The sequence below is a fragment of the Eubalaena glacialis genome, chromosome 3, assembly GCF_028564815.1.
Source record: "Eubalaena glacialis isolate mEubGla1 chromosome 3, mEubGla1.1.hap2.+ XY, whole genome shotgun sequence".
Taxonomy (NCBI): domain Eukaryota; kingdom Metazoa; phylum Chordata; class Mammalia; order Artiodactyla; family Balaenidae; genus Eubalaena; species Eubalaena glacialis.
The window spans coordinates 94,466,383-94,478,435 of record NC_083718.1 but is presented as its reverse complement, the minus strand read 5'-3'; the positions used below and the strand labels follow the sequence as shown (position 1 = coordinate 94,478,435).

General features: G+C 37.8%; 1 protein-coding gene across 4 annotated transcripts in view; it reads right to left on the bottom strand.

The window, feature by feature from the left end:
* PTPN22 (protein tyrosine phosphatase non-receptor type 22) overlaps positions 1–7,906 on the bottom strand; it is a 58,649-nt gene extending 50,743 nt beyond the window's left edge. For all 4 annotated transcript variants that reach the window (XM_061186162.1, XM_061186163.1, XM_061186165.1 and 1 more), the window contains exon 1: positions 7,784–7,906. In XM_061186162.1, coding sequence (XP_061042145.1) covers positions 7,784–7,870 — 87 coding nt within the window. In that variant the 5' untranslated portion in view covers positions 7,871–7,906. The remainder of the gene's footprint in view (positions 1–7,783) is intronic.
* Positions 7,907–12,053: the final 4,147 nt, after the last annotated feature.

Here is a 12,053-nt window from a genome sequence, read left to right as displayed (position 1 = left end):
GGTAATGTGATATATTTATTCCAGTGGAAGCAGCAAAAAACTACACCTTAATGGGCACAAAAGTCAGGAAATGCTGATAAGTATGTTCAAGTGATAGGCTGATTCACATAAATGAGTCATTTCAATTCAACAGATGTTTGGGCACTTGCTATGCAGGAGGTACTGTGTTCGTGACTGCTTGGCTAGCATTGTTACCATAAATAAATATAGAACTAGGATGTATCTAGATCTTCTCTATAGAACTAAGATGTATCCAGGTCTTCTCTGGTCTGTCTCTGATAAGTCTCCAGAAGCTGCTATAATACCAATCTGACTTCTAGTGCATTATAAACCGTCATTAGTACTTGACCTTCAAAACTGGATACGTTCTTTCTATTAGGGTTCATTGAATCCTTCATATTTAATAAATATGTCTTTGTATTTAATAAATACGATATTTACCTTTTCTACAAAAGAACCTCGTCTCCAGGAAACATAAAATTCCTTTTTTTTTTTGGCTTTTTATTATTTAAATGGATTCCAACAACACTAAAGGAAAAATTTTAATATAGATTTTTAAATAAAAAAGTAATGCATATTTTTTAGTAATGCATATTAATTGGAGAAATTTTAAAATATAGAGAACCCAGAAAAGATGATTAAAAATCACCTATAGCCCCACTACTCTTTAATCATTCTTAATATTTCAAAATATTACATTCCAACTTTTATCTATACATGTGTAATGAAGATGGGATCACATTGCATATAGGGTTTTGTAACTTGCTCTCTTTACTTATCAATTTGTATTATTCTACATTATTTTTAATGGTGGCAGAGTATTCTATTGTATGAGATGCAACATGAGTTACTTAACCCGCTCCTTTATACTATTGGACATTTAAGTTGCTTCCAATCTTCCTAAACAATAATTATGAACAATATTACAATAGGTGGCCAAAATCTATATAAATATCTTTCATTATTTCCTCAGATGAATTTTTTGGAGTGATCAAAGAACTTGCCCATTTTAAAGGCTTTTGATCCATATTACTAAATACATATCAGAAACCGTATACAAATTTTGCCTCCAGAAAGTTATACCAGCAATGTATGCGACTGGTATACCAGCAATGTAGGAGACTGCATATTTCTGAATGCTGGTCAATATTAGGATTATAATGTTTTAAGTATAGGTGCATTTGATAAGTAAAGTATTATTAGTGATATTTTTGTTATTTGTATTTCCCTTTGTGGTTTCTTCACTCCAAAACATTTTTTAGAAGGAAGAAAATACATGGTACTCAAATTACCCTACCTACATGAAGCTGTGTTCATATCTCTGTATTCATATCCAGCCTTTGAACAAATACATATAGACATCCAATGAGCTCATATGTGCATATTTAGCACACTTGTCATTAGCTAAGCTCTCACTTTTTCTACACAATTCATACTTTTACACGTGTTTTCTAAATCAAGATGCCTCAACTACCTCCAATGTAGAAAAGAAAAAAAACACCTAAGGAGTTTTAAACATAAAGACATGCAGCAAATTGACCAGCATAAAAACACACAACCAAGCCTTAACCCATATTTAATACAGTGGCTAAAATGTACATGTCATAAAACCACAATCGGTTGCAGTAGTTGACCAAAGTGAATACCTATTCCTCTGTAAATTATCATCAATCGGATAAAAAAAATACACTAATGGAAGAGGATGGCCCTCATTAAGCTTAGAAGCAGGAAAGTAAAGTCCCTAGTGTTGTCCAGAAAAGAGTGGTGGCCACCAGCCTGAGGGTTCAAACAGGGAGATGAAGACTTCATACCATCACAGTTGAGGCCATTAAAATCACTATGCTCTTCAAGCAACTTTCTGATTATCATTGGCTTCTCGTGTAAGTTTCTCTCCAAATTTGGAGAATATGCTGGCCAGTCAATGCAAACTTCTACTCTGTTTGATAGCGATTTTTCTCTGCCCCAAATTAATAAATTGGCATTCTTGTTTCTGGTGAATTTCTTATGTGCTTGCCTGATCCTGATCACTCTCAGCGTACTGACAAAATTGAATTTTTAGACCAGCAAAGCTAAAGTCAAGACACGGGACTATGGTGACCCAAAATAGTTAAAACCACCCTAAGTGACTACTTGGCCTCTCCCCATGCACTCTGTGATCACAACAGTAATTGCATATACTGAACCTTGACAGAATTCAGAAAAATAATTAGAAAGAATTAAGACCCAGCTACATGCAACCCAATGAATTTTACAAACACAACGTAGAGTGAAAGAAGGAAGATATTAAAAATGTATATATAACATGATTTTATTTACATAGAATTCAAAAACACGTAAAATTAATCTCTTCTGCTTAGTGATATATATGCCTTGAAGCTATGCTGAAAAACAAAGAAAAAAATAATCTCATGATGGTGTTTACCTCTAGTCAGGTGGGAGCTGGGGGGAGTTGTGATCTGGAAGGACACCCAAGGGATTTCTGGGGTGTGGGCAATGTTCTACTTCTTGATCTGAGTGATGCTTATATAGATGCCTGCTTTATTACTAATTGTTAAATTGTATGTTTGTGTTTAAAGCACTTTTCTGTGTATATGTTATATTCTATGATCTGTTTTAAGTTTAAGAAGTTAAGACCAATGGATAAATTGGAAGCAATAGAGTGGGGTGCCGGGAGGGGACCAAGAGCACAAGCTCAAAAGTTAAACAGCTTTCTTTCATATCTGAGTTCTACCACTTATGAAATCCATGGCCTTAGGTAAGTTGTTTAATTTCTCTGACCCTCAGTGTCTACTACATAGCAAATACTATGCCGGACGCTGAGGATATCAATATAAGCAGAACTAAATCTGAGCCTTGCCTTTGTGGAGCTACAATCCGATGGGAAAGCAGACATTAATCAAATAATCAGACACATAAATGTAAAACTGGAACTGTAATAAGTGCTATGAATACCTTCAATTCAGCTGGGGTGAGGGTGGGGGAAGAAGAAACTTTTAAAAAATGACACATGGTGCTGGGAACTTACTCGATATATTTAGGGAGGTCAAGGAAGGCTTCTCTGGGAAAGTGACCACCAAACTGTTATCTGAAGAATTATGAAGTGTTAACTAGGTGAAGAGGAGTGTGAGGGAATATTCAAGGCAGAGGTAACAGCATGTGTGCAAAGTCCTGTGGCAGAGGAAGCATGACAAGGACAAGAAAATGAACATGCTGTAAGAAGCTGGAGAAGCACTCGGCTGCTGGTCCGTGTGGGACTCTGTTAGCCATTCATTATAAAGGGCTCTTTGGGAATTAGATAAGGTTCTGTTCATGAAGCACTCAAGCAGAGTCTGGAACATGGTTCCATGATTAGCTATTGTGGAAAGTACATGAACTGAAAGTTTATATGAGGAAATGCAGATTGAAATTAGTCATGGAAAATTTTCAGGCTCAGAAATAAAATAAATCAAATTAACATAACAAAGTACAATTTTACACTAATTAAATTAGAAAAATAAAACATGCTATGGTTTTGCTTGATGCAGTTTAAGTATAGTGGCTAAGAGGCTTTGGAATCAAACATACCAGAGTTTCAAATCCTGGTTTTGCCACTTCATGGGTAAAATGAAGATAATGCTTTCCTCTTGGGGTTGTTGTAGTGATTAAGATCATATATGGTAAACCACTTAGATTGCCTAGGATATGATAAGCAGTCAAAAATTTTATCTATTACTACGTTTTTTAGATATTAAATCGAGACTATCAAGGTGGTAAAGAAGATGATCAATTCAGATATCGCAAATTTTTAAAACTCTGTTGGAAATATATTTGACAAAACTTAACCAATTAGATGCTAATACTCTTTGGTCCAGGAATAATAACGCTTGTGGGGATCTAGCCCCAGGATATAATCACAAACGAAGGGGAAAACCACATGGACAAACATTCATTGCAGTTTTATCAATAATCAGGAAATATGAGAAACAACCTCAATTTCCAAAGTAGAGAAATAATTAAATTATTTGGGTGCCTACTACATGTCAGGTATTTTATATATTCATTCTTTTATCTTCACAGCAATTCTGCAAAGTGAATATTACTTGTTACCACTTTTTAGTTACTTTCTTCAAGGTCACATAGCTAATTATAGGCGGACAAAAATTTAAACCCAGATTTATATAATTCCAAAGTTGTTACAAATACAGATGGTAAAGCAAGACTGCCTGAACTCAAAACTCAGTTCCACCACTTGCTGATTATGTGACCCTGAGTGAGTCAGTTAACTTCTCTGTGTCTCATTTTCCTCATCCATAAAATGGAAATAATAACAGTGCCTTCCTCAATAGATTAAATGAGTTGGCATATATAAGTGCTTAGAACAGTTTCTATAAGAGGTATAGAAGTGTTAGCTATTACTTTGATTATTATATTTTCATCATACTATCCTGCATTAAAAGTCATTAATATAGATTTTAACCAACAGGACAGTTTTGTTACAATGTTAAGTGAAAATATGAGAATACAAAATTGTAGCTATGCTTATAATTACAGTAATATAAAAGGCATCCTATCAATATAAATAGACAAAAACTAGAATTTCTACATCCCCCAAAACTGTATTTGTTGGGATGTTGGTACTATGGTGAATTTGTTTTATTTTACCTTGCAATAATATTATTTTATAAAAAATAACAACAATAAGGCTTTATTTTTTTTTAAGTACTTTAAGAAATTTTCAATAGTGTGGTTGCACACTGCTATTTCTGCTGTATAGAAACTATGCTAACTAGAGACTTACCCTCATGCTAGGCCCTTTGAGGGACTACGGTTAGTGGCTGAAGCAAGACATTATTGCATAGGGATTAATTTCACAGGCTCTGATATGACAGATCCAGGTTAAATTTCATGTCTATGGCTGAACAGCTGAGTGAGCTTAGGCCAATTATTTACCCTCTCAGAGCCTCAGTTTCCTTATCTGTAAGTCAGAGATCAGAACTACCTCATAGGGTTTTTTTTTAATGAGTAACAAATAAGATAATGAATGTGATGCTTCCTTGACACCCCACCAAGACTATCACAGTTATAATTAAATATTTAATAGAGTAATTGGTTGTTTAATGTCTGCCTCTCTAAGACATCCTCTAATGTCTTAGAAGATAAGCACCACCAAAGCTTGGAGTATTGCATTGCAGAACCAGCATCTAGCACAATGCTTTGCACATAGTAAGCACTCAATAAATATTTGAATGAATGCATGAAAACCTTATAGGAGTGGTCAGTGGCAGTTTCAACTACAGAAGGATTATTGAGTTTACTCTTGGCATGGGGAAAAGACCAAAGCAGCATGGTATTGGCTCTAGCTGTCATAGTAGGGCTCTGTGCTCTGCACAAAGATACTTGGCCAAGAGGGAAGTGAGGACTGAAATCTAAGCCATGGACTCAGTGGGGGGCAGGGTGTACAGAATGTCTACCTGGAAGTAGAGATGACTTTTGATAATTCCCACAGAGGTACCACCATTCAGGCCAGCAGTGGCCTTGTGTCACAGAATCAGCCCTCAAACCTCAGAAACATCAAATCCTGGGAGAAGATAATAAGGGTTGAAGGTGGAATGTGGTATATGACCAGGTGGAAAGCCTTCCAGTTTAAGGGTGGTATTCACCTTGTCCAAGCAAGTAGCCTGGCCTCATTCAAGGCTCCCCAACTCCCCCAAAGCTATTCTCTCTGGTATTTCAGCTGAACCTTTAGGTGGGGCTGAGGGAAAGACTCTGTTTTTCCACTGGAGGACATGAGTCAGTGAACAGTGAGGTTCCACTTAATCACCACCCAAAAACAAGGTCCTTAGAATTAGGAGCTAGAAAAGCAAGGAAGTGATTAATATAAAAGTCAGGATAGTGATCATTCCTCGGCAGGGCAGGACAGTGTGGGTGTGGGGATGAGGGACCTGATGGGGAAGGGACATGTAGAGGTCTTCTGGGGCTGACAGTGTTCTATCCCTTGACCTGGGTGATGGCTGCTTTACAGTCATACTTACATGTTATGTACTTTTCTAAATGCGTATTATAGTCCACAGTTTTAAACAGCTGGAAAAAATACAAACTATAAAACGTTTTTAAGCAGGGAAAAAATAATCAGATCTGTAGTATTAAAAGATCACTTGGGTGTTAAACAGAAAATTGATTGAAGGTGGGGCAAGGCTAGAGGCAGAGAAAACAGGAGGTGAGGTAGCTGCTATATTTTGGTGAAAGACTATAGTGACTGAGCTAAGAAAAGGTAAAATATTAGGTATGTAGTCTATATTATTTTTAAAAACACAACCAAAATAACAGAGGCTGCCACTGCCCCCTCACCTCACTTTTTACCTCTCTGCATTGTGGGAATTTGGCTCAGGAGATATAGCCCAGGGGCAGGCACATGTCTAAGACACATAGGCCAGACTTTCTACCTTCCCTCCCTCCCTGCTAACTCTACTCAGAAGGACTAAGACTGCCTGGCTAGTGGCAACTGGAGTGCATTTTTCATGACACCACGGCATTATCCAAGTTGAGCTGACACAGGGGTTTCTACCATAATATGCAATCATTCAATCATAACATCTAATCACTCGGGATTTTACAGAGTGTTTTCACATCTACTATCTGGTACCAGAATGTTAGCTCCATGAGGGCAAAGGTTCTTATTTTGTTCACTGCTATATCCTCAGTGCCTAAAACTAAACTTGGTACATACAGGGTGCTCAATAAATATTACTGAATGAATGACCACATTTAAGTATTATTATTATTGATATTTAGTCATCACAATAATCTTGTGCAGAGAGGTAGGACATTCATCATGATCCGCATTTCAGAAGTCAGGAAACAGAGACTTGGTGAGATTAAGGAACATGGCAAATAGTTGATAATTTGGTTGATGAAACTGTCATGATTTAATTTCAGATTTTATACTTAAATTCCCTTATTTTTCCCATTTCCTCATAGCTGAAAAGGTAAAGTTTGAAGTTCTTATAACTCTGAAACACCAGCTGGAAGTATTCCAAAATACATGATAGGTACTATCAGACATCCTACGTCATCTGATATGCTGGGTTATAGGATGAGTGAGGCCTACCCAGCTGCCACTGCATCAGTAAGCACCGTTCCCCCAGAGGAGATGCAGTGTTCCTCTGGGTAATCAAATCCAGCTGACCCCAGGTTACCTTGTGCTTATGTTTCTTTCCATCCCTCACTTTTCTCTACTCCCCATCCTAGCCATTCCACCACTCCAAGCAAAAGAAGATTAAGGAAACCCTGTTATTGCAAAAACACATGTTCTCATATTTTTTTCTTCATGAAAAAAGAAGAAAAAATAAATATGGCAGAAAGCAGTTTCGGTGTTCTTCAAGAGTTTCTGTTATCCAAATGGAACCCATGGGAGGCTAAAAGCATAATGCTCTATGAAAAGTTAATCTTGGTCTCTTTCCTCTTGATATTAATTACAATTAGTCATTTGAAGCCTAAACCACAACTCAGATACCTGGGAACTCCAGATGTTCAAATAATATTAGATTTATACAACTGGAATTATGTATGTCATCTGTAGGATTCCTAGTCAAACTCTAAGAACTAGCAAACAAAATATTTAAAACTATATTTTGGAGAGAACATCTAAAATACACAAAAACCACTTAGAGAAGTTAAACTTTTAGGTTGCCTTCTTCCCCTGAAAGGTCAGTTTATCCCAAGAGCAAGTTGGTCTAGGAGAGTTGGACCACTGTCATCAAACAGTCTATGTAACTACCCTGAGAATGTCACACATAGGACTTACCAGAAATTCATTGGCAAACTCCTCTTTGTTACTTTTCTTGTTTTGGGCCTCATCCAGGAACTTCTGCAGAATCTCTCTTTGGTCCATGCTGCAGGGCAAGACAGACAGTCTACAAGTGGGTTAAGGGAGGGCATATTAGATGTGTGTCATGGCCGAGACAGCACTGAGAAGCCACTGCTGCTGCCTGAGCAGAGCATTTTGAAGGTTGTGGTTTACTGACTTCGTCTCAAGCCCTAGAGGAAATTAGTACGTAACCAGACTCTGTGGTCACACAACAAAGCCAGCACCTCACTCCTGGGCCCTAGCGCCTTCCTTCTCAAGAAAGGAACCTGGTTGCAATTCAAGTTTTTAACAAACAAGAGGCTAGCCAGAATGTAATGTGTGTGTGGTCTGCTTAGCTCTGAGACTATTCCACTCCATCGCCCTTAAGCAAGGTTCACAATTTTTCTTGCTTCCTAGAGAAAAGGCAGAATTACAGGTCTCATGGATGGTTCTGCCTCTCCCCATTTTCCCAATGAGCACAAAGGCCCTGTTGACACCTTCTGTTTCCTCATGTCCCAAATGAACTCTGTAAAAGTCCATTTAGGCCCAGTTTGGAGACACTGTTTGGAGTTAAGACATCTTCTAAAAGGTTTCTTGTCAGTGTGATCGGTGGCAAACTTCTGTTCATCAGAGAAGGCATTTTTATTTAGAACTTTTGATTCTGCCATATAGACCTAACTCTCTTTTGGATGAAGCAAAGTCAGCTGCTTCTGGGAGTCTGGGTTTCTCCCAGAGCTGGGGAAGTGCTAACCTCCATTAAGGGAAGTGTTGCTGATTTCAGGACCCCACCCCCACCTTCCAGTAGTTTTTGAGCTTCATTTGGGTTCTGGATATAAAGACTGAGAGCACTTGGTCTATATGGGATCCAGGGGCACGGTGGCCCCCATGAAGAGCACCTGACAAGGAATCTGGCATAAAATCCCCTGTATGTAATGCTAGTAAAATATGGAGGAACAGAAAAAGAGTAAAATCAACCACCTTGCTGGCAACAATACACCTTTTAGGGCAGAAAGCCTGAAGAACTATTTGTAGAGAAGATACTTCTACTCTTCAACCAAAGCCTCAGGAAAGGCCATTGTTTCTGAAAGCCACACTGTGCATGTAGCTTTTGGGCCCTGATAGGGAGGCTCTTCTAGAAAAAGCTTCCAAATAACTTGCATAAGTTCCCTCCTCAATGGGTACAAACCTACCTAAGCATGTCTCATTTGGTGTGAGAACGAGACAAAAATCAGCATAACATCTCTGTTCGAGGACAGAAGTTTAATAAATATGAGAACAAAATTAGTCTGAGATAATCATGAAGAAAATTTGGAAATGTGCTGTTAGAACTTCCTCTATTTGCTATTAGCAATCCTTTCTGTTTTGCAACATTATTCAAACTTCCCTTAGGAAATGATTCTGAACACTCTTTGGCTGCATCTACTTTATTGAACCTTACCACAGGGAAGGAAAGGTCACTGAGGTATCTTGCTTATAGGCAGTGTGAACCAATGAAGAATTTCAGTCCTGATCCACATAATAAATTAAAATGAACCATATCCTCAACAATATTTGATGAGAGTAGAATAGTAGTTCTCAAACTATTCCTAACTATCATTAAATTTAGGAGAATTTCTTGCTGCTCTAAATAATGCAATTTAATTTGGCTTTTTAAAAACGTAAAATATGGGAAAAAAATTTTAAAGACAAAGTTTCGAGTTCGCAATAACCAAAACCATGTAAAAGTATGCACATGGTTAAAGGAAGACTAAAAGATGCAAAAAGGAAGCAATTGCAGAAGTGTTGGGATTAAGGATTTTTTTTAAAGTTCTTCTTTTAAAATTATTATGCCATTTTTAATTAGAAAAAAACCTACAATAATCCATTAATTTGTTCAACAAATTTATTGAGTACCCGCTGAATGCTAAGTACTATGTTAGGGGCTGCATATACAATAATGAACAAGCCAGAACATGGTGAAAAACACTCTTAACCAGTTTATAAAGCATCTCAGAACTAAGATATAGACTTAATTACTGATAAAAATTAAAATATTCCAAACTTATTTGCTTATTTGCAAAGTAGCAAAGCATAACCCTAAAAGGAAAGTGATTTTCTATATTTGGACAACTAAAAGACATACAGTTTCATAATCTCTCTGTCACCTTAGAGTGTCTTCACTTCCATCAAAACAAGAACTTTACTAATGAATAAACAAAAAGACAGCTAATAAAATAAAATTTAAATCTACTTTCCTCAAGCCTATATTTCAGAACAATCTCTCTCTAAGTTTATTCTCAAATTAGGGAGGGATAAGATGGAGATAGATATTAGGTAAGAAAGAAAAACTTGCTGAGATCCAACACATGAGGATCTGAAAATAGTGTCTTAGCAGAACTGCAGATCTTCTTTAAAAGCAAGCAGCAATGCTTAGGATTCTGTTCCACTCTAAAACCAAAAAGATATAGAAATACCGTGAAATAACCAAACCTCAAAAACCCACTTAGCTGAAAGGCCATTTCCTGAGCAGACCACTCAAGCAAGCAAAAAACAAACTGAAGGTGAAAACAAAACACTTGTTTTATGTTTAATTGCCACTTAATTTTTCACACTTCTTTCTCCAGATACTGGAGGACAATAGGAGCATAATTCTTTTTGATGAAGATTCTGTTGACTCATTTTTATCTTGTGGGAAGATCAAGAGCTGGGGAAGGGAAACAAGTCATTCAGCAAAGACTAGCAAAAACCTAAAAGAATTGAAGAATTTACAGTGAACCATTTAAACCAGTCTGACATAAACCCTAAGTGAACACAACAATTCCATGCAGTAAAAGACTCATAAACACTTTATCAGAACCATCAAGGGTGAGTTCTAGTGGAAAGTAAAACTGTAGTACCTGAAGAGGAGTGAGGAAGGAACATCTCACTGCTTCCTCGTCTGGCTATGGTGTTTGTTCAGGAGGAAGATGACAGCGGGGAGGAGTGCTGATTACACTGTCACCTGTTCCAGCAAGAGGGGAATGTGCCAGTTTAAGAGGAAAGATCAGTGTCATGGAGGTTGGGAGTCAGATGACAAAAAATCTTTAACCAAAAAGAAGGCGGGGAGATTATTAGGACAAGATAAGCTGGTTAATAGGAACGACATTCAATTTTCTCAGAACATCCTTCTTCCTGCGGAGGCACGTTTCACCCTTGGAAAGCCACTTACCAATCTTTGCTTTAGTTTCACTACTCCTGCCTTCCCCTACATCCCATGGTCATTGATTTGATGTGGCCTTTGTGTATTATCCGTGAAACAGTCAGTGCTTTGTAAGCATCCTCTTGGTTACCAAGGTCTCTTGGTCCTTTCTCTTCAATGACTCTCAAATTCAACCTGTCTTTTCCATTCCCATGTTAACCACCATCCCCATTTCACAGCTGGATTCGTGCAGCGATAAGCTCTTAGTCATCTTCCTATCTATGTACCTTCCAATCTAGTCTCTCCTGGTAACTAAGGCTGGATAAAAGTTCTTAAGAACTTTTTTCTTTGGCCACTTCTCGTCATTTCCCCAGTTTTCACCGGGATAAAGCCATAAAAGCTAGTTACTCTTTTCTTCAAAAATCCTGCCCCTAACTCCATCTCACTATGACCTGAATCCCTTCAATATAAATATTTATATTCAGCTGTAGAAGTGTTCTTAGTTTCTTCACATGTTCATTGTCTCCCATAAGTTTATATAAAAGAGGAATTTATTCAAAAGACAGCATATAAAATGCCCCCCATAGTTTTAAGCTTATCCAGGGCAATGATAGTGTCTTCTATACATTTGTGTAACCCACAGTGCTTCACATGGTTGTGAGCATACCTAAAATAGCTCTACTGTGATAAATAACTATTGTGGTTAGGCCTTGGTGTGAGATCCACTCTGACTCACTCCGTCAGTTACTCCAGGTCTCCCGCCTGGCACAGTCTCTGCTCATCTCTGGCTGGGCACCTTTGCTATGCCAGGAGCAGATGGTCCTTTCCTACGAGGAGGACTAGGAACCTGGCAAACAGTACTTCCCTGAATGCTGCTGCCCAAGCAGCAGGGTTATTATTATAAAAGGAATGGTGCTATTACTGAAGCAGAGTCCATCCCCAAAGGGCTGCAATGGCCGGGAAAAAAATGACCTCCTTTATCTCCAGAATCGACTGCTTGTCCTTTTAGAAATGGACACAGAGGAGGCTTATAAAACACTTCTAACACAGCTTGTTTGCTTTGCTCATGTT